The sequence below is a fragment of the Ipomoea nil genome, unplaced genomic scaffold (assembly GCF_001879475.1).
Source record: "Ipomoea nil cultivar Tokyo-kokei standard unplaced genomic scaffold, Asagao_1.1 scaffold3069, whole genome shotgun sequence".
Classification (NCBI taxonomy): domain Eukaryota; kingdom Viridiplantae; phylum Streptophyta; class Magnoliopsida; order Solanales; family Convolvulaceae; genus Ipomoea; species Ipomoea nil.
In genome coordinates this window covers 9,051,801-9,079,474 of record NW_017619497.1, presented here as the reverse complement: position 1 = coordinate 9,079,474, position 27,674 = coordinate 9,051,801, and the positions used below count along the sequence as shown (strand labels likewise).

At 38.6% G+C, this 27,674-nt stretch overlaps 3 protein-coding genes and 1 long non-coding RNA gene across 7 annotated transcripts; 2 read left to right on the top strand and 2 right to left on the bottom strand.

The window, feature by feature from the left end:
* The first annotated feature begins 193 nt into the window (after positions 1–193).
* LOC109165622 lies at positions 194–705 on the top strand. Its single transcript, XR_002051570.1, has 2 exons — positions 194–278; positions 356–705. It is a non-coding gene; the product is annotated as an uncharacterized LOC109165622 (long non-coding RNA).
* Positions 653–19,766, bottom strand: LOC109165619 (BRASSINOSTEROID INSENSITIVE 1-associated receptor kinase 1-like). 3 transcript variants are annotated; one of them, XR_002051569.1, is made up of 12 exons: positions 19,523–19,766; positions 19,078–19,210; positions 18,917–18,988; positions 18,627–18,770; positions 18,103–18,174; positions 17,948–18,019; positions 17,781–17,860; positions 17,532–17,663; positions 17,113–17,454; positions 16,251–16,645; positions 15,731–16,170; positions 653–972 (listed from the first exon to the last, which is right to left on the bottom strand). XR_002051569.1 is itself a non-coding variant. In XM_019314464.1 (12 exons), exons 1-12 carry the CDS (start codon positions 19,605–19,607, stop codon positions 15,847–15,849), a joined length of 1,788 nt encoding a protein of 595 aa, XP_019170009.1. In that variant the 5' UTR covers positions 19,608–19,759; the 3' UTR covers positions 15,410–15,846. The 3 variants fall into 3 exon arrangements, 2 of the variants coding, with proteins under 2 accessions (XP_019170009.1, XP_019170008.1); XM_019314464.1 differs by lacking the exon at positions 653–972 and having other exon boundaries at positions 15,410–16,170; positions 17,948–17,988; positions 18,092–18,103; positions 18,147–18,174; positions 19,523–19,759; XM_019314463.1 differs by lacking the exon at positions 653–972 and having other exon boundaries at positions 15,410–16,170.
* LOC109165621 (BRASSINOSTEROID INSENSITIVE 1-associated receptor kinase 1-like) lies at positions 1,811–19,883 on the bottom strand. 2 transcript variants are annotated; one of them, XM_019314466.1, is made up of 13 exons: positions 19,789–19,883; positions 10,942–10,964; positions 10,675–10,849; positions 4,735–4,867; positions 4,576–4,647; positions 4,240–4,383; positions 3,973–4,044; positions 3,818–3,889; positions 3,661–3,734; positions 3,412–3,543; positions 2,964–3,305; positions 2,276–2,670; positions 1,811–2,195 (listed from the first exon to the last, which is right to left on the bottom strand). In XM_019314466.1, the coding sequence occupies exons 3-13, from the start codon at positions 10,757–10,759 to the stop codon at positions 1,872–1,874; spliced, it is 1,845 nt and encodes a 614-aa protein (XP_019170011.1). In that variant the 5' UTR covers positions 10,760–10,849; positions 10,942–10,964; positions 19,789–19,883; the 3' UTR covers positions 1,811–1,871. The 2 variants fall into 2 exon arrangements, with proteins under 2 accessions (XP_019170011.1, XP_019170010.1); XM_019314465.1 differs by lacking the exons at positions 10,942–10,964; positions 19,789–19,883 and adding an exon at positions 19,653–19,697 and having other exon boundaries at positions 10,675–10,823.
* LOC109164836 (protein DOWNY MILDEW RESISTANCE 6-like) lies at positions 13,614–15,413 on the top strand. The gene is made up of 4 exons (XM_019313383.1): positions 13,614–13,952; positions 14,748–14,821; positions 14,902–15,220; positions 15,300–15,413. Exons 1-4 carry the CDS (start codon positions 13,614–13,616, stop codon positions 15,411–15,413), a joined length of 846 nt encoding a protein of 281 aa, XP_019168928.1.
* Positions 19,884–27,674: the final 7,791 nt, after the last annotated feature.

The window sequence follows — 27,674 nt, the reverse complement described above, 5'->3', positions numbered from 1 at the left end:
ACTATGGTCGGCCCAAATATTAATAGAAGTGAAAATAGAATATATTTTGAATCCTTAACATGCATGCAATCAAGTATTATTATGGTTTTCTCCTCCTCTATATATTCTATTTTATTTCCTTTATTTTCATTTTAATTATCAAAGTTTAAAGGAATAAGGGTCAACTGCACACCAAAGTGTAATTAGGCCAACTCTTCGGTCTTATCTTCAACAATGGCGAATGGCTTGGCGTCGACCCTCCTCGTGCGCTTACTGTCATCGTGTCTTCTCAGTTACAGGTAATAAGAGATTAAAAACATGAATTTTTTGAGTTTTTTCACTTTTAGTCTTGTGATTATGAAAATATTTGTTGCAGATTATCAGTAATGATGAGCTGAAAGGTTGTAAGCATCGTGTGGTGACAAATTCGAGCGCTGCTCGCGTATCAATCGGGACGTTCATCGGACCTTCCCTTGACGCTGTGGTGGAGCCTGCCGCGGCGGTGGTGAACGCCGCCGCCGCGGGAGCGGCGCCGGTGTTCTGGCCTGTTCGGTACAAGGAGTTTCTTCAACATTACGCTTCAAACAAGACCGAGTCTGACGTCATAGATTTCTGCAAAATTCAACCTTAAAGTCTGGGTTTTAATCATTTCAATAACAATGGACAATGGCTGTTGATCATGTAAGGCTACTTTGTGTAATGAATTCTGCAGAAATTTGAAAATCTCAAAACATACATTTCTTGGGTTGAATAGAGTTTTTACACTTCTAGTTCACATTTGGTCATTGACTATTAATTTTTTCATATTTTGTTTCAGATTTAGTCTATGTAACCTAATTTTTTGTCACTAGTGACTAAATTTCAAGAAACTGACTTATCTTGAAAAGCAAAATTGTCATTTCCAGTCATTCTCCTCGAAAAGTTTAGAAAATAATAATTAAAATGATAATTTTACCCTTTAAGACAAGTCACCACCTGAAACATAATCATGACCTGAAATTAGATTCCATTAATAGTACCAAATGCGGGGATTGTTCTATAGGTGTGAGTCCGGATGGTTTTACCGAGGGTGCATAATATGGTAAGTGGATACGATAAAGTCTATGCATGAAAATATGTTTTGAAGCAAGGAAAAGCGTGTTGGTGGAGTCCGACTCTAGGATAATTATCCTAGGAAACTTCTATGGTCCCACCCAAAATAGAATAATAGCAAAAACAAAGATTTGTGGTCCCTGGAGCGTGAATAGTTTTGAGCGGCGGTTCTTGAAAGCTTCTGGAGCATTTGGCGGCGCTGGTGGCGGAATCTGGCGCGGTGGTTTTGGTTGCCGGTGGGTTTTCGATAGCAGACTGCATTGGTGTACTTGTTGACGGAATCCGGCGGTGTTTTCGGTTACGGCTGGGTTTTCGACGGCAGTGAACGGTGGTGCACAGGTTGACGGAATGGTGACATTCCTACTGAGTCCTTATCAAACATTCTATGACACAAAGTTTGACACGGACTCCTATTGAAGATAAAATGGTGACATTCCTACTTAGCGAATATAAATAAGACTGGGAGAAGAAATACAAAGAGTGAATATATTAAATGAAGCCGAAATACATAATTCCAAATACAGCCCAAATACGGAGTATTAAAAACGTCCTGGTCGACACCGACTATTTATGAGAGAGAAATGCACTCCCCAAAGACGATTTTCCTTAGTTGGTATCCACTAACCATGCAACGACATTTCAGAGTCCTCCAAAAATATTGCACCCATTCGGGGTTATGACTCTTCAGTTAATAGTACCAAATGCGGGGATTGTTCTATAGGTGTGGGACCAAAAGTGGAAAAAACTCGGTTGAATATGATGAATGCATGTTTGGTGATGGAAGAAGGAAGGGAGGTTCATCATCTCGAGCCAGACAGCTCGTCTGGCCGGATATTTGAAGTGGAATCGACGATGATCCATTCGGTGTTAGGATTGTGGTGGTGGGTGTGGAGGAGATCTGCCCGGAAAGTTTCTTCCTTCTGCCACTCCTCCCACTTCTCAGCCAGGCCGTCGCCATCTAGCATCCGCACAACTTCAGACATCTTGGGACGGTTGAACCGCGAGTATCGTGTGCAGAGTAGAGCTACCTGGATTAGCTGCTCCACTTCCTCTTCAACAAAGTCTCCTTGAAGATCTATATCCACAAATGTCTCATATTTCTTGTCCTTTAGCAGCTGTTTCACCTGAAATTCTCGGGGAAAAGTTAGTTCTGCAGACATGTGTTCCGTCTCAGCTAAAACTTTTCTGGTAAACGCTTGCTTACCCAGTCGAGCAGCTTGAAATCATCATCTTTGGCAAGGCGGGCAAGATCAAAGGCCCTCTGCCCGGTTATGATCTCCAGAAGCATAACTCCATACCCGAACACATCTGTTTTCTCTGAGAATTTACCTGTTGAGAGATATTCAGGAGCTATGTGCCCGATTGTACCGCAAACAGCGGTGGGTACCTGAGTGTCCTTGTAATCCACGAACCTCGCGAGCCCAAAGTCACCCACCACGGCTTCATACTCCTCGTCCAGCAAGATATTCGCAGCTTTCACATCATGATGAATAATCTTCGGGTCACAATGGTCGTGCAAATACGCCAGTCCTTTTGCAGCTCCAAGAGAAATGTACTTCCTCTTTGCCCAATCGAGTGGTGTATCCGTGTCTCGTCGCTCTACAACGACATGAACAACACAACTTCCCAATATTAAGCTAAACTATAAAAGGCTTCTATTCTCTAGCAAGAACTTGAACTAAATTTAGTAGAAAAAAAAGAGTTCATAATTCAAAAATAGTTCATTATGCAAATTAAAATAGAGTTTCGTTCTGATCCGTCTGTCTTTCTTGAGTACCGAGATTCATTTAGAGGATATCGTTGTCTGTATCCCGATAATGAAAAAAATTCTTAGTGTGTTCCATGTATACTAACTACAGAAATAGAGAATATTCGGGAACGAGAAGAAGTACCTCTTAAGCGTGATGCAACGCTTCCATTTGCCATGTACGGGTAAACAAGCATCCGCTCTGTTGGTGTCATGCAAAAGCCAAGTAAACGGAGAATGTTTCTATGCACCGCCATACTGATCATATCAACCTCGGTCTGGAACTGCATCTCCCCGCCTTGAGTGCGTTCCTCTTTTTGTCGCTTAACTGCAACTAAAGAGCCATCACCCAAACGCCCTTTGTAAACCTTACCAAATCCACCTCTTCCAAGGATATTGCTATTGCTGAAATTGTCCGTCGCAATTTGCAGTTCGCGCAAGGAGAATTTCTTAAGCTGTCCAAGATGAACTTCGGGGTCTTCTTCAGCTGCAAAATAAGTAACAAGAGAGAACACAGTAAAATAAGTAAATAACCGCTTAGAATTATGAACAATTTTATTTTTTTTTACATTGATAGCATTTAAAGTTCTAACCGCGAACATCAAAGAAGTAGACTTCAGGTTTCCTTCGCCGCCACCAAGCAAGCAAAATTGCAGGACCTGCAAACAGAAGAACAGCACCGGCAGCAACTCCTCCTGCTATGGCCCCGGTTTCACTGTTCCCTCCTTCAATATTAATCGAGTTTTCATAAAATTTTATGCTTTCTCTTTGGGAGAGTTACAATGGCCACCGAAATTCTAAACTTAAAGCAGTTCTAAAAAAGAGAAATGATTTTGACAAACCAGAAGAGGGTGTTGGATAAAATGGAGGAGGCGGGGAAACCGGAGGAGCTCGCAATCCTGGATTACTTTGAAAACTGAAATATAGCAGCTTAGCCATCAAGAATTATGAAACAAAGAATAGTGAAATTGAGAGGGGAAAAGAATACGCCAGACTAACCTGATAGGAGTGAAAAGTGAGAAGGAACCATTCACCGGGATTTGTCCTTGCAAACGGTTAGATGAGAGATCACTGCATTTGAACGATGATCACTATTAGTTCCCATAGAGAAGTAAAACTTGGAGGCGTGAAAAGTTAACCCATTTTATACTTACAGGACTTGAAGTGTAAAAACTGTCGTTAAAGACATGGGAATACCTCCATTCAAAGTGTTGTTGTTGAGCCTCCTTCATAATTTCCCGAAAGAAAAAAAGGTATTAGGATCCCACAAAACAATCACAGAGCCAGGACTGAGCTAATAACATACTACTCAGTGCACATTTTCTCTTTAGGTAGTTAAAACATCGATCACTACTCATAGTCTAGTCTACGGCAACATCAGAAGATTTCAAGTTCAACTTTTTATGCACTGCAAACCATACAGAAAACGCAGTTTCTGAAGCTTGCCCAAAGAGTCGGGGATGGGACCACTCAAGTGGTTCATGTAAAGATCCAAGCTGACCAAGTTTGTTAAGTTCCCGAGTTCGTTAGGAATTATTCCACTTATATTATTGCTGTAAAGTTCCCTGCAAATATAACACAGTAGAAGCAATTTAGCACGAAAATCTGCAGAAGAAACAACATTTACACTTGAACTTACACATTCCCAATCCCCACGAAAAAAAAAAAAAAAAATCATGTAAAAATTTCCCAAGTTTAAGCAATCCGTTTAACATCATCAGCATCAATCTTCATCAACACACAAAAGAAGAACTCACAAGTACTGCAAATTTGAAAGCAGACCAAGCTGTGGAACCAGTTGCCCCGTCAAATTCGCATTTCCCAGATCACTAGAAGCAAGCAATAACCGAAAATGACTATTAGCAATCACACCAAAGCAGAAACTGAGAACCAAATTGATGATAAGAGCAGCCTACACTGTAGTAACACTGTTGTCTGGACTGCATGTAACATGAAACCAAGTGCAGGGATTAACAAGGGTTGAATCCCAGCTCTGCAGAACATTGTTAGGATCATCCAAATTGGTCTTCAAAGCATTCAAGGCGTCGCCTGTAAGACATAAACTAGCAAATTAAACGAAGTATAATTATTGAGATAAACCAGAACAAGAATCGAACAATAATTGCACAAATGAAAAAGACAAGATTTTTGTGGTTCGGCTATCTGTAACAGCCCTTACTGGGAGAAATAAACGAAGGAAAGCTAGGAAGAAGGGGACTAAGGTTGGAAATCAAGAACAGACACCAAACGACGTCGTTGGACTGGAGGAAGTTGAAGTTGGTTGAAGGTATCCGACGGCGTCGTTTCAAAAGCAAGACGGTTATGGATTATTTCAAGCGACGTCGTTTGACTCAAAGCCAATTACTGATTTCTGTTTAGATTATTCCTTTTCTTTTCTTTCAGTTATCAATTCCAGCTGTGGATTCGGTTAGGAATTCATGGGATTAGCTGTAGTAGATCATGGCTTATATATGGTAGAACGGATGACTGGGGTTTTTACGCAATGTTTAATCAAATATTCCTTTTTCTTCATCTCTCCTTCTTCTTCTAAACCCTATCTCTCTTCTTTTCTTACTGTTGCTGTGTGTTGTGCGGATAAGGCCATAACAGTTGGTATCAGAGCTCACGATCATGGAAGACCGCATGAAGAGGGTGGAAGGACAGATAGCTGAGCTCAAGGGAATGGTGGAAGCTCAGGCACAGTCCAACGCTACTAACTCGGAGCAACTCAATAATCAGCTGGGAAATTTCAGAGAGGAGGTCTTAGCCATTTTGAGGCTGAACCGACCACAACCCCCATTGATGAACAGATCTCCAGGACAGTCTTCTGTGCAGGGTAACCTCCCTATGGGCTCACCACAACCTCTGATTCCGGGAGAAGCCGGTGAGGATCCGGGAAGGAGAGCTGATAAGGCACCTGTGGAGGAGGAGGATCCAGTCGAAGTTCCTGAGAGAGAATGGGCACCTAGGAGACAGGCCAATGTGGATTTCTACCCCAGGTATAAGGCTGATTTTCCCCCCTTCGATTATGATTATCCCAGGAACTGGATTGTGAGATGTGAGAGGTTCTTTATGGTCTCACATATTCCTAGGAATGAGATCATGAATCTGCTGTTTGTCAATCTTTCTTGGAGGGTAGCTGTGTGGTATGAAGGCTATGTGAGTGAGCTTAGGCATGGGTTTCAATGGCAACCCTTTGCCGAGGCTGTGTGCAAGAGGTTTGGCAGTAGTGGGGCCTCCTTGATGGAGGAATTTGCAAGTCTGAAACAGTGGGGATCAGTGGATGACTTCACTGATAAGTATGAAGACTACAGAAGTCAGTTGTTGCAGGGCTACCCTTGTCTGACAGAGAGTTATTTTAGGGATAATTACATAGCAAGACTGAAACAGTCCCTGAGGTGTTTTGTCAGGACTTCACAACCAAACACCCTAGGAGATGCTGTCTGGTATGCCAGGCAATTTGAGAAAGGATTAAGGGCTACTGATGCTAACAAATCAGGCTCCTGGAATCCTAAACCACCACCTCAACCCAGATCCTATAATGGCCAACCATCTGAATCCACCCCCTCACACCACAACCCTAAACCTATTGCCTCAACCCAGTCATCCAACTCACCCATATCTGACCTGAACAGATTTAAATCCCAACTGAGAGACCAAAGAAGATGTTTCAAGTGTTTTGAGTCCTGGCAGCCAGGGCACAAGTGTAAGGGTCCCTCTTTTAACTTGATAGAGGAGGATGAGGGATATGAGACATCTGAAATTGCTGAGCCAATTGAGGGAGACAAGGGTAGTGAGGAAGCAAAAGTTACCCTCTGTGCAGTAGTTGGGGGAGAGGGCATGAATACCATCAAACTCCTTGGGATGGTTCAGAAACAGAAAGTGGTGATTTTAGTAGATAGTGGGAGCACTCACAGCTTCTTGGATCCAAGGGTGCTCTTTCAATTAAGAAGGGAGCCTGTGAGAGTGAAACCATTAGTAGTAATTGTTGCTAATGGGGAAAAGATGAGATGTGACACTGCCTGTTTGGGGCTGAGTTGGGAAGTGCAAGGGGAGGAGTTCACAAAAGATTTCAGATTGCTTGAATTAGGAGGGTGTGATATGGTATTAGGGATGGATTGGGTAGACCAATATGCACCTATACAATTGCATACTAGGCCACCTAGTCTTTCATTCCACAAGGATGGCAGGAGGATAACATTAAAGGGGCTGACCAGGAAAATTTTACTTAAGGGGGCCTCTGAAAAGCAGATTAAGAAGTGGCACAAAAGAGGAGTTAAAGGATTCCTAATACAGTGCATGCCAACACCAACACCACACAACCTTACCCCACACTAAATAGCCAAAATACCTTAGCCTTCCCTGAACTCACTTACATACTGGATGAGTTCAAGGAAGTGTTCTCAGAACCGACTTCCTTACCACCCCAAAGATCCCTTGACCATTCCATTCCCATGATTCCAGGGTCCAAACCTGTGAACACTGGCCCATATAGATACTCTTATGACTAAAAGAATGACATAGAAAAGATAGTGGAGGAGATGTTGTCTGTTGGGGTTATAGTGCCCAGTTCATCATGCTTTGCTTCTCCTGTGTTATTAGTCCCCAAAAAAGATAATACTTGGAGATTTTATGTGGACTACAGAGCCCTTAACAACCTCACTGTGAAAAATAAGTTTCCATTCCTTTAGTGGAGGACTTGTTTTCAGAGTTGGCTGGAGCTGGGTGCTTCTCTAAACTGGATTTAAGATCAGGTTATCATCAGGTTAGGATGAGGGCAGGAGAGGAGCATAAGACAGCCTTTAGAACTCACCAAGGGCTCTATGAGTTTAGGGTTATGCCCTTTGGATTAACCAATGCACCTGCAACATTCCAAGCCCTAATGAATCAGGTTTTCAAATCCTTACTCAGAAAGTCAGTGTTAGTGTTTTTTGATGATATACTGATCTATAGTGCAACTTGGGAGGATCATTGGGTCCATTTGAGAGAGGTGTTGCAGATCATGAAAGATAATCAGCTATTGGCAAAAATGAGTAAATGTTCCTTTGCAAAAGACCAAGTGGAATACTTAGGCCACATAATTTCCAAAGAAGGGTTAAAGACTGATCCTGCAAAACTAGAAGTTGTGGCTGCCTGGCCTAAGCCCACTTCTGTGAAGGCCCTAAGGGGATTTTTAGGTTTAGCAGGATATTACAGAAGGTTCATAAAATCTTATGGGATTATTAGCAGACCACTGACTAATCTACTCAAGAAGAATGCTTTTGAATGGAATAAGGAAGCTGATGAGGCTTTTGAGTTACTGAAACAGGCCCTATGCAGTGCACCAGTGTTGGCCCTCCCTAATTTCCAAAAAGAATTTGTGGTAGAGGCAGATGCTAGTTCAAGAGGTATGGGGGCTGTACTGTTGCAAGAAGGGAGGCCCATTGCCTTCTTTAGTAAGGCCTTTGGAGAAAAACAGATGGGAATGTCTATTTATGAAAAAGAATATTGGTCTATTGTGAATGCGATTGAGAGATGGAGACCTTACTTAATGGGAAGACACTTCACCATTACAACTGATCATCACAACCTTAAGTTCTTGTTGGAACAAAAAATTACCACTGCTGTACAACAAAGAGGATTGGCCAAACTGTTGGGGTTAGATTATACCATCAAATACAAGAAAGGGACTGAGAATTGTGTGGCAGATGTCCTTTCCAGGCAATTTGGGGAGGGTGAAACTGAGTTAAATTCCATTTCATCAGTTCAACCTCAATGGATGGAGGAGGTAGAGAAAAGCTATAGCAATGATCCTTGGGCAGTGGAAACCTTGGCAAACTGTTTGATTGACACCACTGCCTTGCCTGATGTGACTGTAGTTGGAGGCATTCTGAGGTATAAACACAGGATTTATGTGGGCTCAACAGGTGATTTGAGAAGGAGGTTGATGTTGCAGTTGCATGAGTCTGCTTTAGGGGGAAATTCTGGTCAGCAAGGCACCTACCAAAGGCTGAAACAGTTCTTCTATTGGAAGGGTATGAAGAGGGATGTGATTGAGTTGGTGAAGGTTTGTGATGTATGCCAAAGATGTAAGCATGAAAACATAGCAACCCCTGGTCTCTTGCAACCTCTGGCCATTCCAAAGGAAGCTTGGGCTAGTATCTCCATGGATTTCATAGAGGGGTTACCCAAATCCAGCAACAAGGAAGTAATCTTGGTAGTGGTGGATAGATTGACTAAATATAGCCATTTTATTGCTGTTTCACATACATATTCTGTTGAGAGTATTGCTGAAGTGTTCATGGAAGGCATATACAAGTTACATGGGCTCCCAAAAGACATTGTTTCAGATAGGGACAAAGTCTTTACCAGTGCATTTTGGCAGTCCTTATTCAAGAAGATGGGGGTCAAATTGAATCTTTCCACAGCTTGCCACCCCCAAACTGATGGCCAAACGGAAAGAGTTAACAAGTGCCTGGAGAATTACCTTAGGTGTATGGTCTTCCAAAAGCCCAAGTCTTGGGCTAAATGGCTCCATTTAGCAGAGTTTTGGTACAACACAAACTATCACACAGCCCTCAGATGTACCCCATTTCAGGCCTTGTATGGCTACTCTCCACCTACACTGGCAGCTAGGCTTGCCTCTGGGGCTGAAGGGCACAATTGGCTAACAGAAAGAGATAGCATCTTAGCAGGACTGAAAGAGAATCTGAGACAGGCTCAGCATAGGATGAAGCAACAGGCAGATAGGGGAAGGAGTGAAAGAAGCTTAGAGGTAGGAGACTGGGTGTACCTCAAGCTCCAACCCTACAGGCAAGTGTCTCTAGCAGTGAGAGCTAATCTGAAGTTGTCCTCCAGGTACTTTGGGCCTTACCAGGTGTTGGAAAAAGTTGGTAAAGTTGCGTATAGGCTTCAGCTTCCTCAAGGGCCTTATTGCATCCTGTCTTTCACATCTCACAATTGAAGAGGAAGGTGAGTGAATGGGTGGTGCCACAGATAGAGCCTCCAACTATAGGCAAGGATGGAGAAGTCCAGGCTGAACCCATTGCAGCCATTGGCAAAAGGTTGGTAAAACGAAAGAATCAAGCTGTGACACAGATCTTGGTTCAATGGTCCAACTTGCCAAAGGAACAAGCCACGTGGGAGGACTATTATCATGTAATTAAGCAGTATCCCTTGTTTGATCCTTGGGGTCAAGGATCTCGGGAAGAAGGGGGTACTGTAACAGCCCTTACTGGGAGAAATAAACGAAGGAAAGCTAGGAAGAAGGGGACTAAGGTTGGAAATCAAGAACAGACACCAAACGACGTCGTTGGACTGGAGGAAGTTGAAGTTGGTTGAAGGTATCCGACGGCGTCGTTTCAAAAGCAAGACGGTTATGGATTATTTCAAGCGACGTCGTTTGACTCAAAGCCAATTACTGATTTCTGTTTAGATTATTCCTTTTCTTTTCTTTCAGTTATCAATTCCAGCTGTGGATTCGGTTAGGAATTCATGGGATTAGCTGTAGTAGATCATGGCTTATATATGGTAGAACGGATGACTGGGGTTTTTACGCAATGTTTAATCAAATATTCCTTTTTCTTCATCTCTTCTTCTTCTTCTAAACCCTATCTCTCTTCTTTTCTTACTGTTGCTGTGTGTTGTGCGGATAAGGCCATAACACTATCATTGCAGGAGCAAAGCTATTCTTTTATTAATTGTGATAGTAATTACAAGCATCATATTTATAAACAACCCTACATATACATTAAAGGCATACACAACAATAATCAATCTAGTTTGCCTTTCCCTTGTTCATTCAAGATTGAGAGAAAACAGTGATAATTATTCATAATCTTTAAACAAATCATGAAAAGGAAACTGAAAGAGCAAACCTTCGGCGTTGCCGGAGACTAATGGCAGCTGAAGAAACGGCGGTAATAAGCAGAAAAGAAAAGCCGAACCCGATACCCAGTTCATCCTTCCCCGCCCCAATTCTTCTCTGCTAAAATCCCAGATTTCCCTTCATCAGCTCCGAGAACTCCTCAAAAGAGCTAGTATACCATGATTCTGAAGAGCAAAAGTACAGAACCGAAGAAAAAGATGTCAAAATTCTGAAATAGTGAGAGATTTCCATGGAAAGTTTGCTTCTTTTTGCTCACTGGGAATTCAGAATGGCAGAAAGCTCAGGGAGAGAAACGAAGGAGCAGAACAGCAATGAATATTCAACTATCCGTGAGAGAAACGACGTAGTCGTCGCAGAAGACCGAGAGCGAAAGAAAGAAAGAACGGTCCTCCTTCCACAAATGCGCACTGTTGTCAATTCAATTCGAAACAGATCGTCACTAAAACTGCAAGAATTTTTCGTTAAATTCCATAAAAGTTATAGCAAAATTACACAATTTCTTCACCGTTTACGTGAATTATGGGACCAATGAATTTATTATAAATATAAAATATGAGACAATGAATTTAGTATGTACGAGTATTTGTTTTCTGATTTTTACGGCCTGCATGAGACAATGACAAAAGTCGTCCTTTCAAATCATCAAGTCAACACTGATTGTTGACGACTTCACCAGTCCGTTAAAGATTGGAAAATAATAATACATCTATTTCATTTGAGTAAATACCCAAAATAATCTCTCGATTATAACTAAATTTACAAATTGATCATCAACTTTCAGTTTCAACCAATTAAGTTCTTAACTTTGCAATTTTGACACGATTTGGTCCTCCATCTATTTGACTGTTTGTTGACCGTGATCTTTGAAGATATATATGTAATCGTTCTCCTGGTGTTGGAGCAACTCCTCTTCCTCTTCACCCTAATCGGCCGGAAAATCTTCAATCCCATATGGAAACCCTACATTCCCAACTTCAAACATGCCTTCGAACACTCATGCATCAACGTCGGCGGCCGCGCCGTCATCGATGATCTCCAGAGTAACCTACAGATCTCATTGGAGCATGTGGAGGCCTCTAGGATGACGTTGCACCGGTTCGGAAACACGTCGTCTTCTTCGCTCTGGTACGAATTCAACTACATTGAATTCAGAGGGAGGATGAAGAAAGGCGACCGGATTTGGTAGATTGTTTTCGACAGTGGATTCAAATGTAACAATGCGGTCTGGAAATGCAACCGGGACCTTAAAAAATCGACGATGGACCATGAAATTACATATATATCCTCAAAAATCACAGTCAACAAACGGTCAAATAGACAAATGACCAAATTGTGTTAAAATTGCAAAGTTAAAGACTTAATTGGTTGAAATTGAAAGTCGATGATCAATTTGTGAATTTAGCTATAGTCGAGTGACCATTTTGGGTATTTACTCATTTCATTTCTTACACCTAACTTTTATTCCATCTCACAAATTCTTGACGTAGACATTTTTCTTGAGATTCACCTAATAAAATTATCCAATCCTTGTTTGTCATATGGAGTAAAGTGCGAAAATAAAATTTGAGAGGTACATGTAATAGAACTTTTAAAAATTATCATTGAAAATTTAAAATTTTTTCCTCACATTCAACTAGGGGTATAAATAAGTCGATCCGAGTTCAAACTTGAGCTCGATAAACAATAGGCAGGCTCGAGTTCGAAAATTGAAGCTCAAGATTGGCTCGATTGTGAAATTCACTAAGAATTTGTATATACTAATTGTTGAGTGCATGCATACATAAAGTTGGCAAATTATATATGTATCCCCCCACTCCTGAATTAATATATAGATAGTGGGTTTCATCTACTCCACCATTAGAGGTTAAGGATAAAATAGTAAGCACCAGCTAGGAAGCCGGAGCAATAGATCAAGCAAGAATTAAGTTTGTGATATTTTAGTTAGTATGAAAATTATATTCTATCCACCTTTCATTTCGAGCAGTAGCTCAATTATTATTATTATTATTATTATTATTATTATTATTATTATTATTATTATTATTATTATTATATGTGATCACCATAGAATAATCATGCTTTTTGAATTTTCTTTCTGGGCTTTTCCTCCTTTATGAAACATTATTGAGGAAATTTGGAACATCACATGATTAAATTGTAGTATTGTCCAATGTGAATGGAATAAGGTGAGATTTTAAGATGTCAAATGTAAATATTAAAGTCTGAATGTTGAATGGACAGAAGTTTGCCAGGGATGATTTTGAGAGGAAATTTCCTAAAGGATTTTGGGAGGAGATTTTCTAAAGGAATTTGGGAGGAGATTTCCTAAAGAACTTGGGAGGAGATTTCCTAAGGGACTTGGGAGTAGGTTTGCCTAAAAGCGTGGGGCTAGGTTTGGGCATGTGTTTTGGAGAAAATTTGCAGGGAAAGAATTCTCTATGCACATGGGTTCTAGCTTAGAATTCTCTAGACTTCTGATTGCTATAAATAAGACAACATCATTCATTCATCAGATCATCTCATCTCATCCCATTCCATCTCTTACGAAATATACAGAGAGTATAGCAAAATTTTGTAGAGAAAAATAGAGAGTTATATTTGTAATTCCTATTGTATTATCCTTTTGTCAATACAGAAAAATTCTTCTTCAATTTGCTTTGTTTTGCTTTGTGTATGATTTATTTTAAACCTTACACTAGAATTTATTCTCAATATTTCCAGTCCAAGTTGCTATTGTAAATTTGGTGTTGTGAACCCGTTTCGATCCTAACAAGTGGTATCAGAGCCTCAGGTTAGGTTCATAGATATATCTTTTTGTATTGTTTATGTTAGAATAAATACTGGTAAATTCTCAAGGCCGATATTATTCTATTATACAATACCATTTAGATATATTGTTCAGGATTTGAATCAAGAACACCACTTACAATGGCGGCCAAGTACGAGATTGAAAAGTTCAAAGGGAACAATTTCTCTCTGTGGAAAATTAGAATGAAAGCAATTCTCAGGAAAGATAACTGTGTAGCAGCAATTGAAGAAAGACCGGCCGATTTCACTGACGATGCGAAGTGGACAGAAATGGATAGCAACGCTATTGCCAATCTGCACTTAGCACTTGCTGATGAAGTTTTGTCAAGTGTGGCGGAAAAAGGTACGGCAAAAGAGGTATGGTATACTCTTGTAAATTTGTATGAGGCCAAATCACTGCACAACAAAATTTTCTTGAAGAGGAAACTGTACACTCTCAGGATGATGGAGACATCCTCAGTAACTGAGCACATCAACACTCTAAACACTATTTTCACAACTCTCGGCTTTGAGTTATAAAATAGAAGTGAATGAACGTGCAGAAATCTTACTCCAAAGTTTACCGGATTCATATGATCAACTCATTATCAATTTAGTCAAAAACAAGGAGGTACTTGTCTTCGATCATAACATAAGACACAACTATTAATTTGTTTTAAATACAAAATTTATATTTTTAAAGGTACACAATTTCATAACACAAGACACAAAAACTCACAAAATAAAACACATACACATGCCCCCTCCACCCTTCTCCAGAACAAGCTAAGAGCGGTAACGTGCCTTAAGTTAGTGAATCAATTTATAAATATATTTTGCCCAGAATCAATGCCATTCCAGTTGAACTAAATGAGTTCTTTTTCTTCTAAAGTTTCATCTCTATGACTAGTTGAGCTAAATGAATTTTTTTAAGGAAGATGGATGGGTTGCATTATTAAGTATGGTAAATTTCGAACGGCTAAAACATATGCACGTCATTCTCGTACAGGTCTCAAACATGCATAACAAATTGATGAGCAGCAAAATGTCCTGACATGCAACAAACATGTGTTCCACTACTTCTTATAATTGCGACTGAAAACTGAATTGGATCACTGTTGTAAATGTATAGTGTTGGGCGTCGGCCAGTTGACCGAGTTCAGTCCCTGCTTGATTTGAGACGTGATGTGGTGGTTTATCATGGAGAAGTGTAGTTAAATGTTTAATATCCACTTACTTATCATCAATTGGTTTTAAGTAAGATATGACAATCAGATAGTCGATGGTTTCGTCATGGATGATGAGTCCATTCAGTCAAAATCTTGGCTTGAAAAGCCGGCCGGATACCGGTAAACCCAAATTTCAATTCCCACTTTCTAAACATTAATATTTAGCAGGTTCAAGAAAATTAAAACTGACATAATTGCAGAGAAATGGTGATTGCATATTCAACAGAAATGAAGATGCTGGGACTGAAGATATTGGATCTGATGGGTGAAGCTCTGGGAATGGAGGCCGGATATTTCGAAAGAAACAATCTCACTGAGAATCTGAATATCATGGTAAACCATTATCCTGTTTGTCCTAACCCAAGTTCCACCATGGGAACAGCTCCCCATTACGACCCAAACCTCATCACCATACTTCACCACCAACTCTTCGGTCTTCAGATCTTCAACAATGGCGAATGGCTTGGCGTCGACCCTCTTCCTCGTGCGCTTACTGTCATCGTGTCTTCTCAGTTACAGGTAAAAAGAGATTAAAAACATGATTTTTTTTTGAGTTTTTTCACTTTTAGTCTTGTGATTATGAAAATCTTTGTTGCAGATTATCAGTAATGATGAGCTGAAAGGTTGTAAGCATCGTGCGGTGACAAATTCGAGAATGTTTGTGTTATTCTGGGTTTTAATCATTTCAATAACAATCGCAAATGGCTGTTGATCATGTAAGGCCACTCTGTGTAATGAATTCTGCAGAAATTTGAAAATCTCATAACATACATTTCTTGGCTTGAATAGAGTTTTTCCACTTCTGGTTCACATTTGGACACCGACTATTAATTTTTTTCATATTTTGTCTCACATTTAGTTCATCTGACCTAATTTTTGGTCACCAGTGACCAAATTTCAAGAAACTGACTTATCTTGAAAAGCAAAATTGTCATTTCCAGTCATTCTCCTCGAAAAGTTTAGGAAAAAATAATTAAAATGACAATTTTGCCCTTTAAGACAAGTCACCACCTGAAACGTAATCATGACCGGAAATTAGAGTCCATTAATAGTACCAAATGCGGGGATTGTTCTATGGGTGTGGGACCAAAAGTGGAAAAAACTCGGTTGAATATGATGAATGCATGTTTGGTGATGGAGGTTCATCATCTCGGGCCAGACAGCTCGTCTGGCCGGATATTTGAAGTGGAATCGGCGATGATCCATTCGGTGTTAGGATTGTGGTGGTGGGTGTGGAGGAGATCTGCCCGGAAAGTTTCTTCCTTCTGCCACTCCTCCCACTTCTCAGCCAGGCCGTCGCCATCTAGCATCCTTACAACTTCAGACATCTTTGGGCGCTCCAATGGAGAGTTTTGTGTGCAAAGAAGAGCTACCTGGATTAGCTGCTCCACTTCCTCTTCAACAAAGTCTCCTTGAAGATCTATGTCCACTAATGTCTCATATTTCTTGTCCTTTAGCAGCCCTTTCACCTGAAATTCTCGAAAAAAGTTAGTTCTGCAGACATGTGTTCCGTCTCAGCTAAAAGTTTTCTGGTAAAACGCTTGCTTACCCAGTCGAGCAACATGACATCATCATCGTTGGCAAGGCGGGCAAGATCAAAGGCCCGTTGCCCGGTTATGATCTCCAGAAGCATAACTCCATACCCAAACACATCCGTTTTCTCTGAAGATTTACCCGTTGAGAGATATTCAGGAGCTATGTGCCCGATTGTACCCCGAACAGCGGTGGTTACATGGGTGTCCTTGTAATCCATGAGCTTCGCGAGCCCAAAGTCGCCCACCACGGCCTCATACTCCTCGTCCAGCAAGATATTCGCAGCTTTCACATCACGATGAATAATCTTCGGGTCGCAATGGTCGTGCAAATACGCCAGCCCTCTTGCAGCTCCAAGAGAAATGTACTTCCTCTTCGCCCAATCGAGTGGTGTATCCGTGTCTCGTCGCTCTACAACGACATGGACAACACAACTTCCCGATATTAAGCTAAACTATAAAAGGCTTCTATTCTCTAGCAAGAACTTGAACTAAATTTAGTAGAAAAAAATAGTTCATAATTCAGCTAAATTTAGTGAACGATAAAAAGAAAGAAGAAATGTTATGCAAAATAGAGTTTCATTATGCCCAATTGAAACATGTGCTCCATCTCAACTAGAAGCAAGTCTAAGCTGATAGTTGAATTGCACATTTATGGCTCTGATACCAAATTGAAACAGGTGCTCCATCTCAACTAAAAGCCTAAGCTGATAGTTGAATTGTACATTTATGTTTATATTATATTATATTATATGCTCAACATGTCCCGTCTGTCTTTCTTGAGTACCTAGATTCATTTAGAGGATATCGTTGTCTGAATCCCGATAATGAAAAAATTCTTAGCGTGTTCCATGTATACTCGGGAACGAGAAGAAGTACCTCTTAAGCGTGATGCGACGCTTCCATTTGCCATGTACGGGTAAACGAGCAACCGCTCTGTTGGTGTCATGCAAAAGCCAAGTAAACGGAGAAGGTTTCTATGCACCGCCATACTGATCATTTCAACCTCGGTCTGGAACTGCATCTCCCCGCCTTGAGTGCGTTCCTCTTTTAGTCGCTTAACTGCAACTAAAGAGCCATCAGCCAAACGCCCTTTGTAAACCTTACCAAATCCACCTCTTCCAAGGATATTGCTATTGCTGAAATTGTCCGTCGCGATTTGCAGTTCGCGCAAGGAGAATTTCTTGAGCTGTCCAAGATGAACTTCGGGGTCTTCTTCAGCTGCAAAATAAGTAAATAACCGCTTAGAATTATGAACTTTTTTTTTTTTTTACATTGATAGCATTTAAAGTTCTAACCGGGAACATCAAAGAAGTAGACTTCCGGTTTCCTTCGCCGCCACCAAGCAAGCAAAATTGCAGGACCTGCAAACAGAAGAGCAGCACCTGCAGCAACTCCTCCCGCTATGGCCCCGGTTTCACTGTTCCCTCCTGCAATATTAATCGAGTTTTCGTAAAATTTTATGCTTTCTCTTTGGGAGAGTTACAATGGCCACCGAAATTCCAAACTTAAAGCAGTTCTAAAAAAGAGAAATGATTTCGACAAACCAGAAGAAGAAGAGGGTGTTGGAGAAAATGGAGGAGGCGGGGAAACCGGAGGGGCTCGCAATCCTGGATTACTTTGAAAACTGAAATTTAGCAGCTTAGCTTAGCCATCAAGAATTATGAAACAAAGAATAGTGAAATTTAGAGGGGAAAGAATACGCCAGACAAACCTGATAGGAGTGAAAAGTGAGAAGGAACCATTCACCGGGATTTGTCCTTGCAAATGGTTAGATGAGAGATCACTGCATTTGAACGATGATCACTATTAGTTCCCATAGAGAAGTAAAACTTGGAGGCGTGAAAAGTTAACCCATTTTATACTTACAGGACTTGAAGTGTAAACACTGTCGTTAAAGACATGGGAATACCTCCATTCAAAGTGTTGTTGTTGAGCCTCCTTCAAAATTTCCCGAAAGAAAAAAGGTATTAGGATCCACAAAACAATCACAGAGCCAGGACTGAGCTAATTACATACTACTCGGTTCACACTTTCTCTTTAGGTAGTTAAAACATCGATCACCACTCATAGTCTAGTCTACGGCAACATCAGAAGATTTCAAGTTCAATTTTTTATGCACCGCAAACCACTTCGCTAGAAAAGTATGTTTTGCCCGCATGGGCAGCTCAACTGGTCATAGAGGTGACAGTTGGAAAGAAAAGTATGTTTTTGCATATTTCATACGATACAAAGTTTCATGTATCCAAGATTACGGTAGAAAACTAAAAATATAACCCAAATTGTACACATAATTCAACACTTCACATTATCTTCTATTCAGGTATATGTCACTAGAGTCGTAAAAAATTTAACAAAATCAAAGCAAAAGGCAGGAAGATGCAAACTCATACAGGAAACGCAGTTTCTGAAGCTTGCCCAAGGAGTCGGGGATGGGACCACTCAAGTGGTTCATGTAAAGATCCAAGCTGACCAAGTTTGTTAAGTTCCCGAGTTCGTTAGGAATTATTCCACTTATATTATTGCTGTAAAGTTCCCTGCAAACATAACACAGTAGAAGCAATTTAGCACGAAAATCTGCAGCCCAAGTTTAAGTAATCCGTTTAACACCATCAGCATCAATCTTCATCAAGTTGAAGCAATCACGAAACGAACCATATTAACACACAAAAGAAGAACTCACAAGTACTGCAAATTTGAAAGCAGACCAAGCTGTGGAACCAGTTGCCCCGTCAAATTCGCATTTCCCAGATCACTAGAAGCAAGCAATAACCGAAAATGAGTATTAGCAATCACACCAAAGCAGAAACTGTGAAACCCAAATTGATGATAAGAGCAGCCTACACTCTAGTAACACTGTTGTCTGGACTACATGTAACGTGAAACCAAGTGCAGGGATTAACAAGGGTCGAATCCCAGCTCTGCAGAACATTGTTAGGATCATCCAAATTGGTCTTCAAAGCATTCAAGGCGTCGCCTGTAAGACATAAACTAGCAAATTAAACGAAGTATAATTGTTTAGACAATAATTGCAGAAAGTAAAAAAGACAAGATTTTCGTGGTTCGGGTATCATTGCAAGGGAGCAAAACTATTCTTTTATTAATTGTGATGGTAATTACAAGAATCATATTCATAAACAACCCTACATATACATTAATACATATGAGGCATACACAACAATAATCAATCTAGTTTGCCTTTCCCTTGTTCATTCAAAATTGAGAGAAAACAGTGATAATTATTCATAATCTTTAAACAAATCATGAAAAGGAAACTGAAAGAGCACACCTTCGGCGTTGCCGGAGACTAATGGCAGCTGAAGAAACGGCGATAATAAGCAGAAAAGAAGAACCAAACCCGAAACCCAGTTCATCCTTCTCTGCTAAATCCCAGATTTCCCTTCATAAGCTCCGATAACTCCTCAAAGGAGCTAGTATACCCATGATTCTGAAGAGCAGAAGTACAGAACCGAAGAAAAAGATGTCAAAATTCTGAAATAGTGAGAGATTTCCTTGGAAAGTTTGCTTCTTTTTGCTCACTGGGAATTCAAAAACCTGAGGGAGAGAACGAAAGGGGTAATCTCTTTGAACAGAAGGAGCAGAACAGCAATGAATATTCAACTGTCCGTGAGAGAAACGACGTAGTCGTCGCAGAAGACCGAGAGGGAAAGAAAGAAAGAACGGTCCTCCTTCCACAAATGCGCACTGTTGTCAATTCAATTCGAAACAGATCGTCAGTAAAACTGCAGGAATTTTTCGTTAAATTCCACAAAAGTTATAGCAAAATTACACAATTTCTTCACCGTTTACGTGAATTATGGGACCAATGAATTTATAATAATAAAAAAAAAATTATGCGACAATGAATTTAGTATGTACGAGTATTTGTTTTCTTTCTTTACGGCCTGCATGAGACAATGACAAAAGTCGTCCTTTCAAATCATCAAGTCAACACTGATTGTTGACGACTTCACCAGTCCGTTACAGATTGGAAATTAATACATCTATTTCATTTCTTAGGAGTTAGGCCTACTTTTTATTTCATCTCACAAATTCTTGATGTAGATATTTTTTCTCACACCATCTAATAAAATTATTTAATTCTTATTTGTGAGTAAAAGTGAGAGAATAAAATTTGAAAGTACTAAAACTCTTACAGCACGTTTGGTTCACGGAATGAATTTTGAGGTAATAGGAATGCTATTCCATAAGGAATGGAATAGGCAAGGAATAGAATAAGAATTGTATTCTATTGTTTGGTTCGCGGAAGGAATAGACTTTAGGAATTATATTACAATGTTTGGTTGATTTAAGGAATAGAAATGAAATATGTTTTAAAAGACATAAATACCCTTATAAAAATATTTGATGGTGGCGGTGGTGATGGTGGTGGTGGCGGTGGTGGTGGTGGTGCTGGGGTGGTAGGTGGTGGTAGCGGTGGCAGTGGTGGGGGCGACGGTGGTGGTGGTGACGGTGACGGTTGTGACAGTGGTGGTGGGGGCGGCGACGGTTGTGGCGGTGGTGGTGATGGTGGTGGCGGTGGTGCTGCTGGGTGGTGGTTCTGGTGGTGGTGGTGGCGGTGGCGGTGGTGGTAGTGGTGGTGGTGGCGGTGGCAGTGGCGGCAGCGACGACGACGGTTGTGGCGATGGTGGTGGTGGTGGTGGCGGCGGCAGCGGCGGTGATGGTGGTCGTGGCGGCGGCGGCAGCGGCGGTGATGGTGGTGGTGGTGGCGGTGGCGGCGGTGGCGGTGGCGGCGGTGGCGGCGGCGGCGGTGATGGTGGTGGTGGCGGCGATGGTGGTGGTGGTGGCGGCGGCGGCGGTGATGGTGGTGGCAACGGTGGTGAAATAGGATAAATTTATATATAGGATAAAAAAAAATTAGGTTAAAGAAAGTGGTAAAAAGGGAAATAGATTCTAAAATCTATTCCTGAGCATTCAGTAATAGGCTAATACCGGGGGGGCCCTAGTAATAGCTATTACCTTATTTGAGGTAATAGGCTATTACCAGGAATAATATTCCTGGTAATAGAAATGGTTACCAAACAACGGAATAGGCATATTACTGGGAATGCTATGCCATTCCCGGCCTATTCCGTGAACCAAATAGGCCATTAAAGATTATTATTGAAAGTTTAAAATTTTTTCCTCACATTCAACTAGGGGTATAAACAAGTCGAGCCGAGTTCGAAAATTGAAGCTCAATCTCGGCTCGATTATGAAACGGGCCAGCTTGAGCTCGAGCTCGAAGTTGACCGAGCAGCCACGAGCCTAAAATATTTGAGCTCGAGCTCGAGCCGAGCTTTAACCAAGCGACTCGCAAGCTGCTTGGTTCATTTACACCCCTACATTCAACAACCAACATCCAATATCTCACTATTATAAGATTAATTTAAATTCAGTTCAAATTACATCGTTTGACTCTTGCTTGAGAGAGAGATTAATCTAAACAGAACAATCAAAACGCTCAAACAATCCAACACAAATTATCATATAAATCATAAAAAGGTCCTCAACGTGCTATTAAGTTTTTAAATATTTGATTAACGATGGGTTCAATCGAGAAGATATTGACAATAATGAAGAATCATGTTTCACACTTGCACACACTACAACATTCACCCACCGTTTTTGGACATTTATATACTTTTCCGTAATATATTAAGGGTGTGTTTCACGCATGGGAATCGAAATTGAGATTAAATTCAAATACTTGGTAATAGTAATGAGTATTGGTGAAAATATTTTGCATATTTGGTAGTAGGGTGAAATTGAAATTATTGCTAATATTGATGTTTGATTGTGTATGATCATATAATGAGAATAAATATTTTAAAATTACAAAAATAAAAAATTAAGGCAATTCACCATGGGATTGGGGGCAAATTAGGTTTAATTAAAAACGCGCGTCTCACTTAAAAAAAAAAATATTCAGTTTCGATTCTCAGCAACAACATTATATTGTGCATAATTTGAACTATATATCCAGAATCAATGAACTAAAATTCCAGAATCGATGAACTAAAATTCCAGAATCGATGAACTAAAAATCCATAATGAATGAACTAAATATCCACAATGGATGAACTAAATATCCAACATGAATGAAAAAAAAAAAAATCAGTTTCGATTCACGTCTAAATATTCATAATCAATGAACTAAAATTCCAGAATCTATGAACTAAAATTTCAGAATCTATGAACTAAAATTTCAGAATAAATGAACAACATAATACTGTTGAGGGGAATCAAAATTGATTTTTTTTTTAAGTGGAATGCACGTTTTTAATAAAACGGCGTTATTTTTGCATCCATACGGATGCATAGCATAACGATCCGGGATTGGGGTACAAATGGGTACAATATTTGCTTTAGATATGGGATAGTGATCCCTGGATTTGGTCTGCTACACAATCTAATTAAAGTCCATCCACACATTTCAACAATCATTATTATGTGGACCATGGTCCATACAAGTTGTGTGGACCATATTTTGTCTACTATAAAATAATTTATATTCAATACAAAAATAATGTACATTCAGTACAAAGATAATGTATATTGTATACAGGGGATATATATTATTTTTGTTCTGAGTGTACATTATATTATATAATGTACATTCTGTACAAAAATAATGTACATTTAGTACATTAAAAATGTACTTTTTGTTATGGTCCACATAACATTGTGTGGACCATGGTCCATACAATAATTTGCCCATTTCAAGAACTGGGCTAGTGATCCATGAATGCTACTATAATAAGAAATATGATGAAATGAAGCCCATTCATTATCTCGATGAATATAGGGAACTTTGGTCCAATGGATCCAATCACAATCTTTAGCTATCTTTCATTTCTTGAATAAATCTCAATATTTAAATGAATACAGAGAAGTTTGGCAACAATGTTGCAGTGTGCACCTCAATCAAATGAAACTCAATTAATTTGCAATAAATTATAGAAAAAGTTGCACTTTTGAACTCTCTTTTCCCAAGAGGATAAATCCTCAACCCCGTCCCGATAAAACATTTAAAAGAATGTAATAATCGATGTCGAAGTTCGAACCTTGATCTCTTTTTCCATCTTTTAAATATTGTCTACTAAATCAACGAGCTAAGTCCGTGCGATCAACAGTTTTAAACTCTCAATTATAAGCATAGTGGTGAATAAGCTTCGGCCAAGACTTAAACCCTAACGGGACGTTTGGTTTGAAGGAATTACAATTATATTCTATTCCCATCTAATTCTTACATAATTTTTAAGGCAAGCAAATTCCTTTGTTTGGTTGAAGGAAATTGCAATTCTGCGAAATTGAAATTCTCTATCATTTTCATGAAATTTGAATCACATGCCCTCCCATGGTATTTCAATTTTATAGATTTTAGGAATAAAAAAAAAATAACTTTGAGACAAAATTACCCCTCATTTTTAAACCTAAAATTAATCTTTTACCTCTTTCTTTCGATTAGAGTGTCTTTTTCTCCTACTATCAACACAGAACGCCAATCAGTAAGCCAACCTCAATCAAATATATTTTTTCAAAACTCCGTTATCTATTTTATTGCTTTAGTTATGCAATTCTAGGGTTATTTACAACGTGTTACATAAATTTTCAAAAGTAAAATTTAAATTTGGTCATTTAATTTATAATAATAATAATAATAATAATAATAAGTATGGGCATTTTGAATTTTATACTACTTATTCCCTTTCAATTTTCATGTATACCAAACATTTAGGGGCGGAGCCAGGATTGGTTGGTGCGGGGGGGGCAATCACAATTTGAGAGGGAATAATAAAACATATAAATATTTATTTAACATATTTCAAAATACATCATTATATTACAAATCTAATAAAATTTGAAACGTCTTCCAAAATTCAATGGCTCAAAACTTGTAAATGAATTTACTGATGTTGAATTTTCAGAATTCTTTCTTTTAAAGAAAAGATCAATTTAAAGTAGTAAAAATTTAAAGATTTTGATACCAAAATGACAATTTATTATTATAATAAACACAATTGTAATGTATTTCATTTGCAAATTAAAAAAGATAAAAATTAAAGTAGTAGAAATTTAAAGATTTTGGTAGCAAAATGATAATTTATTATTATAATAAACACAATTGCAATGTATTTCATTTGCAAATTAAAAAAGACAAAGATTAAAGTAGCAGAAATTTAAAGATTTTGGTAGCAAAATGACAATTTATTATTATAAATTATAATAAACACAATTGCAATGTATTTCATTTGCAAATTAAAAAACTAACTATATAGCAAATTAGCAATCCACTAAATTACCCTAAAAGCTTGCTTGGAGTGGGCAAAATAACAAATATTTAGTGAGGGGGCCAAAAAAAAAAAAAAAAAAAAAAACTACAATACTAATTAAAAAAAAAAAAAATTGGTTGGGTGGGAAGGCCCCTGCACCTTAAATGTGGCTCCGCCACTGCAAACATTAGAATTGAAATTCATAGTAATTCCAATCCTGCAAGCAAAACATTGAAATTTAAATTATCACATTATTCTCACATATTCATCCCCATAAAATTGCAATTCCTTTGTTATATAATTTCCTCCATCCAATCAAATGTCCCCGTAAATTTTTGATTAAATAGTAAGAGCAACAAGTCATGTCATCCACACTAAGATGTTTCTTTATTTTGGCTTTGTGAGAAGACTGCTACTATGTATGGAAATGTTAGTCATGTGAGTTTGAGAGCAATAGGAAAGGCAAGTGGGTGCCAAAAGCATGCAGTAACTTCTACTGCAAGTAAAAATCATGCAAAATTTTGTGCACCCCCAACCCAATTCAATTATTATGTTCACGTACTATACATTCGTCCCCCCCAAAAAGAAGAATAAAGAAGCTGAAAAGAGATTAAGCACCCATCATCATCATCATGACAAGTTCTTGAATCTGTCATTCTCAACAACCTAGCTTGCAAATAATTAATTGATTCCAACCCATATTTCCATTATCCATTTGCTCAAATATCTTTTGGTTGCATGAAGCTTAGGTCTTCATTATGGGGCCTTGGGACAGCTGCACATCTTTCACCTTTTATCCCTTTCCCATTTGGATGGGAGTCTTTTTTTTTTCTAGTGTCTTTCATTTTTTACTTTCTGCTTACTTAATCAGTTGATCTATTATGATTCATATATATATTTCAAAAAAATAGTAGGTTAACAATTTTTATTACTTTCTTTCTCTTTTATCAATGAAATCATGACGAAAATAATTTTATACAATGGAAGTCCATGTATTAGTTTCCTTTTGTTGAGAAAGGCATCTACCTCCCTCTCATTTTGGACCAACCTCACACTAAACGTTTACTTTACTTTGAGTTTCTTTTTTAAATGTAAGGTCAAATTTAGGAGAAGAGAAATTCTATGATGTTTAATTTATGATATATGATGCTCATATTATCTTTTAAGATGAGTATGTAGTATTATATAAGTAATAAAGAAAATACGTTATCGTGATTATGAAATTCTATGATGTTAATCAAACGTTATGTTTGTCTTTTATCACATCCCTTGCACCTTAGGATTTGTCCACCAATTTATTACCTATGATATATTCTTGTAGGTATAAATATATATCATTGAATATTTGAATGTTGTGTCTTTTTTGGTTGGTTCTGTTGAGTCCATATGCGTATGGGAAGCAATCAATAACAAGCCAGCAGGGTATGATAATGATGATGATCAAGTAGTTCACTTCCCAACCACTACAAAATTTAATTAAAGATAAGTAATAATGAATAAAGTTTGCATTCAAAAAAAAAAAAAAAGAATAAAGTTTTGTTCAGATACTACATTGTAACAGAGTCAGTATACTCAAAAATATATATATAATAATATTTTCTTTGGTTCCCATCCACACCCGTAACCAATCATCACTAGTTGAGGGTATACTGTATACACGTATCAGATAAATTCCTTGAAAATCAATATTTATTATTCGAGGTGTACACGGTTGTGCATAAACCCCATATACGAATTATGCTCTAACACTTGACTACCCTTTTTTGTGCAGTGTACAGGTACTAATCGATCGACACTGTATAATTTTATAATAATAAATAAATGTAGTGATGGAGACTACCAAATTAAACAAAGATAATTTTGATGATTTTACCTCAAATTTCTTCCTTGGCCATGTGATATGTACATTGCCTTTCTCTTCTTCTCAAGCCTGTAAGGCTGTAAACACCTAACGCGTACGTACGGCATCTCTTACATTTCAATCTGAAAATCATTTTCCATGTTCTCACCTAATTAAAGACTTACACTATTAGTTAATTTATATATACATGATTGATTTACCTAGCTGGATTCAACAAAGAAAAATATCATAGAATTCTTTTTAAAAATATTTTCTTCAATTCTTTGGATTAATTACCTAATATCGTCAGATTTTGTACCTAGAATTCTTTGGATTTTCTTCAATTTAAAACCTTTATTCCGCTAATTGGGTTATACATAACCAAACTTCATGGGTAATCATTTTAATTCCACTCTACTATCAAACATGGAAAATATATTCACTAAAATCGATTCCAATTACCAAGTATTTGATTCTCGCAGTCCGATTTTGATTCCTATTTTGGAACCAACCACACCCTTATTAATATTTTAACGGATGTGAGTCATACATAATAGAGTTGGTCCAATAATAATTTAGGTTGTGGCAGGTGATTGAGATTTGAATTGAGTGGTCAAGACTACAGTTTTTTTTTTTTTTTTTTTTTTTTTTAGAGAAAAAAAAATATTGTCTTAAAATGTGACTTAGTAGGTGAAGTATAACTCTTGTACTAAAATATCACAAGTTCGATGTCGAGCCTGTTACAAAGAACCTCTCCTTTACACAAGAGTGGGGTTTGATTGAGGGCTTTTGCAAACATCTACATTGATTTATTCTAACAAATTAATCTTGTAGTAACTTTCTAAAAAATTACAAATTTAGCTAGATCATTTAATTTGGTTACAAAATCTTTTGGAGTGAAAAATATATGACTCCATTCCAATTCAAGACATTAGTTTTTTTTTTTTCATTAAAAATGATATTATATATTGCATATATGACTGTAGGACTGCTATAGTTATGTTTACTTATTACTCAGTTAATTTTATTCTTAGATCGCAAAATTATTTAGTGTATATGTTAGCTTCTGAGGCTTTTAATCACGATTTGATTATGTACTAGGATACTATCCCACCTGACTCAATTTCGAGTTATTTATAAATATATTGCATATATGCATGGGTGAAAGGGGTGTGATTCTATAAACATATATAGCTAATTATATATTTAGGTGTAGCCGTGTAGTAGCGCAGCACCGGCACCGGTAGTCCGCTACCGCCACGGCCAAGATTTCGTCAGCAGGGTCCGCGACGGTGACGCCCGGCGGTGTCGCTTCCGCGCGGCGG

Bases quoted from the DNA above. Each gene is read 5' to 3' on its own strand.
- LOC109165621 (XM_019314466.1), bottom strand. From the start codon at position 10,759: ATGAACTGGGTATCGGGTTCGGCTTTTCTTTTCTGCTTATTACCGCCG. The intron at 4,648-4,734 runs GTAGGCTGCTCT...GCTTGCTTCTAG, and splicing joins GACAACAGTGTTACTACAGT to TGATCTGGGAAATGCGAATT. The intron at 3,735-3,817 runs GTTAGTCTGGCG...GCTATATTTCAG, and splicing joins TCACTTTTCACTCCTATCAG to TTTTCAAAGTAATCCAGGAT.
- LOC109164836 (XM_019313383.1), top strand. From the start codon at position 13,614: ATGGCGGCCAAGTACGAGATTGAAAAGTTCAAAGGGAACAATTTCTCT. The intron at 14,822-14,901 runs GTAAACCCAAAT...ACATAATTGCAG, and splicing joins GAAAAGCCGGCCGGATACCG to AGAAATGGTGATTGCATATT. The intron at 15,221-15,299 runs GTAAAAAGAGAT...TCTTTGTTGCAG, and splicing joins TCGTGTCTTCTCAGTTACAG to ATTATCAGTAATGATGAGCT.
- LOC109165619 (XM_019314463.1), bottom strand. From the start codon at position 19,607: ATGAACTGGGTTTCGGGTTTGGTTCTTCTTTTCTGCTTATTATCGCCG. The intron at 18,989-19,077 runs GTAGGCTGCTCT...GCTTGCTTCTAG, and splicing joins GACAACAGTGTTACTAGAGT to TGATCTGGGAAATGCGAATT. The intron at 17,861-17,947 runs GTTTGTCTGGCG...GCTAAATTTCAG, and splicing joins TCACTTTTCACTCCTATCAG to TTTTCAAAGTAATCCAGGAT.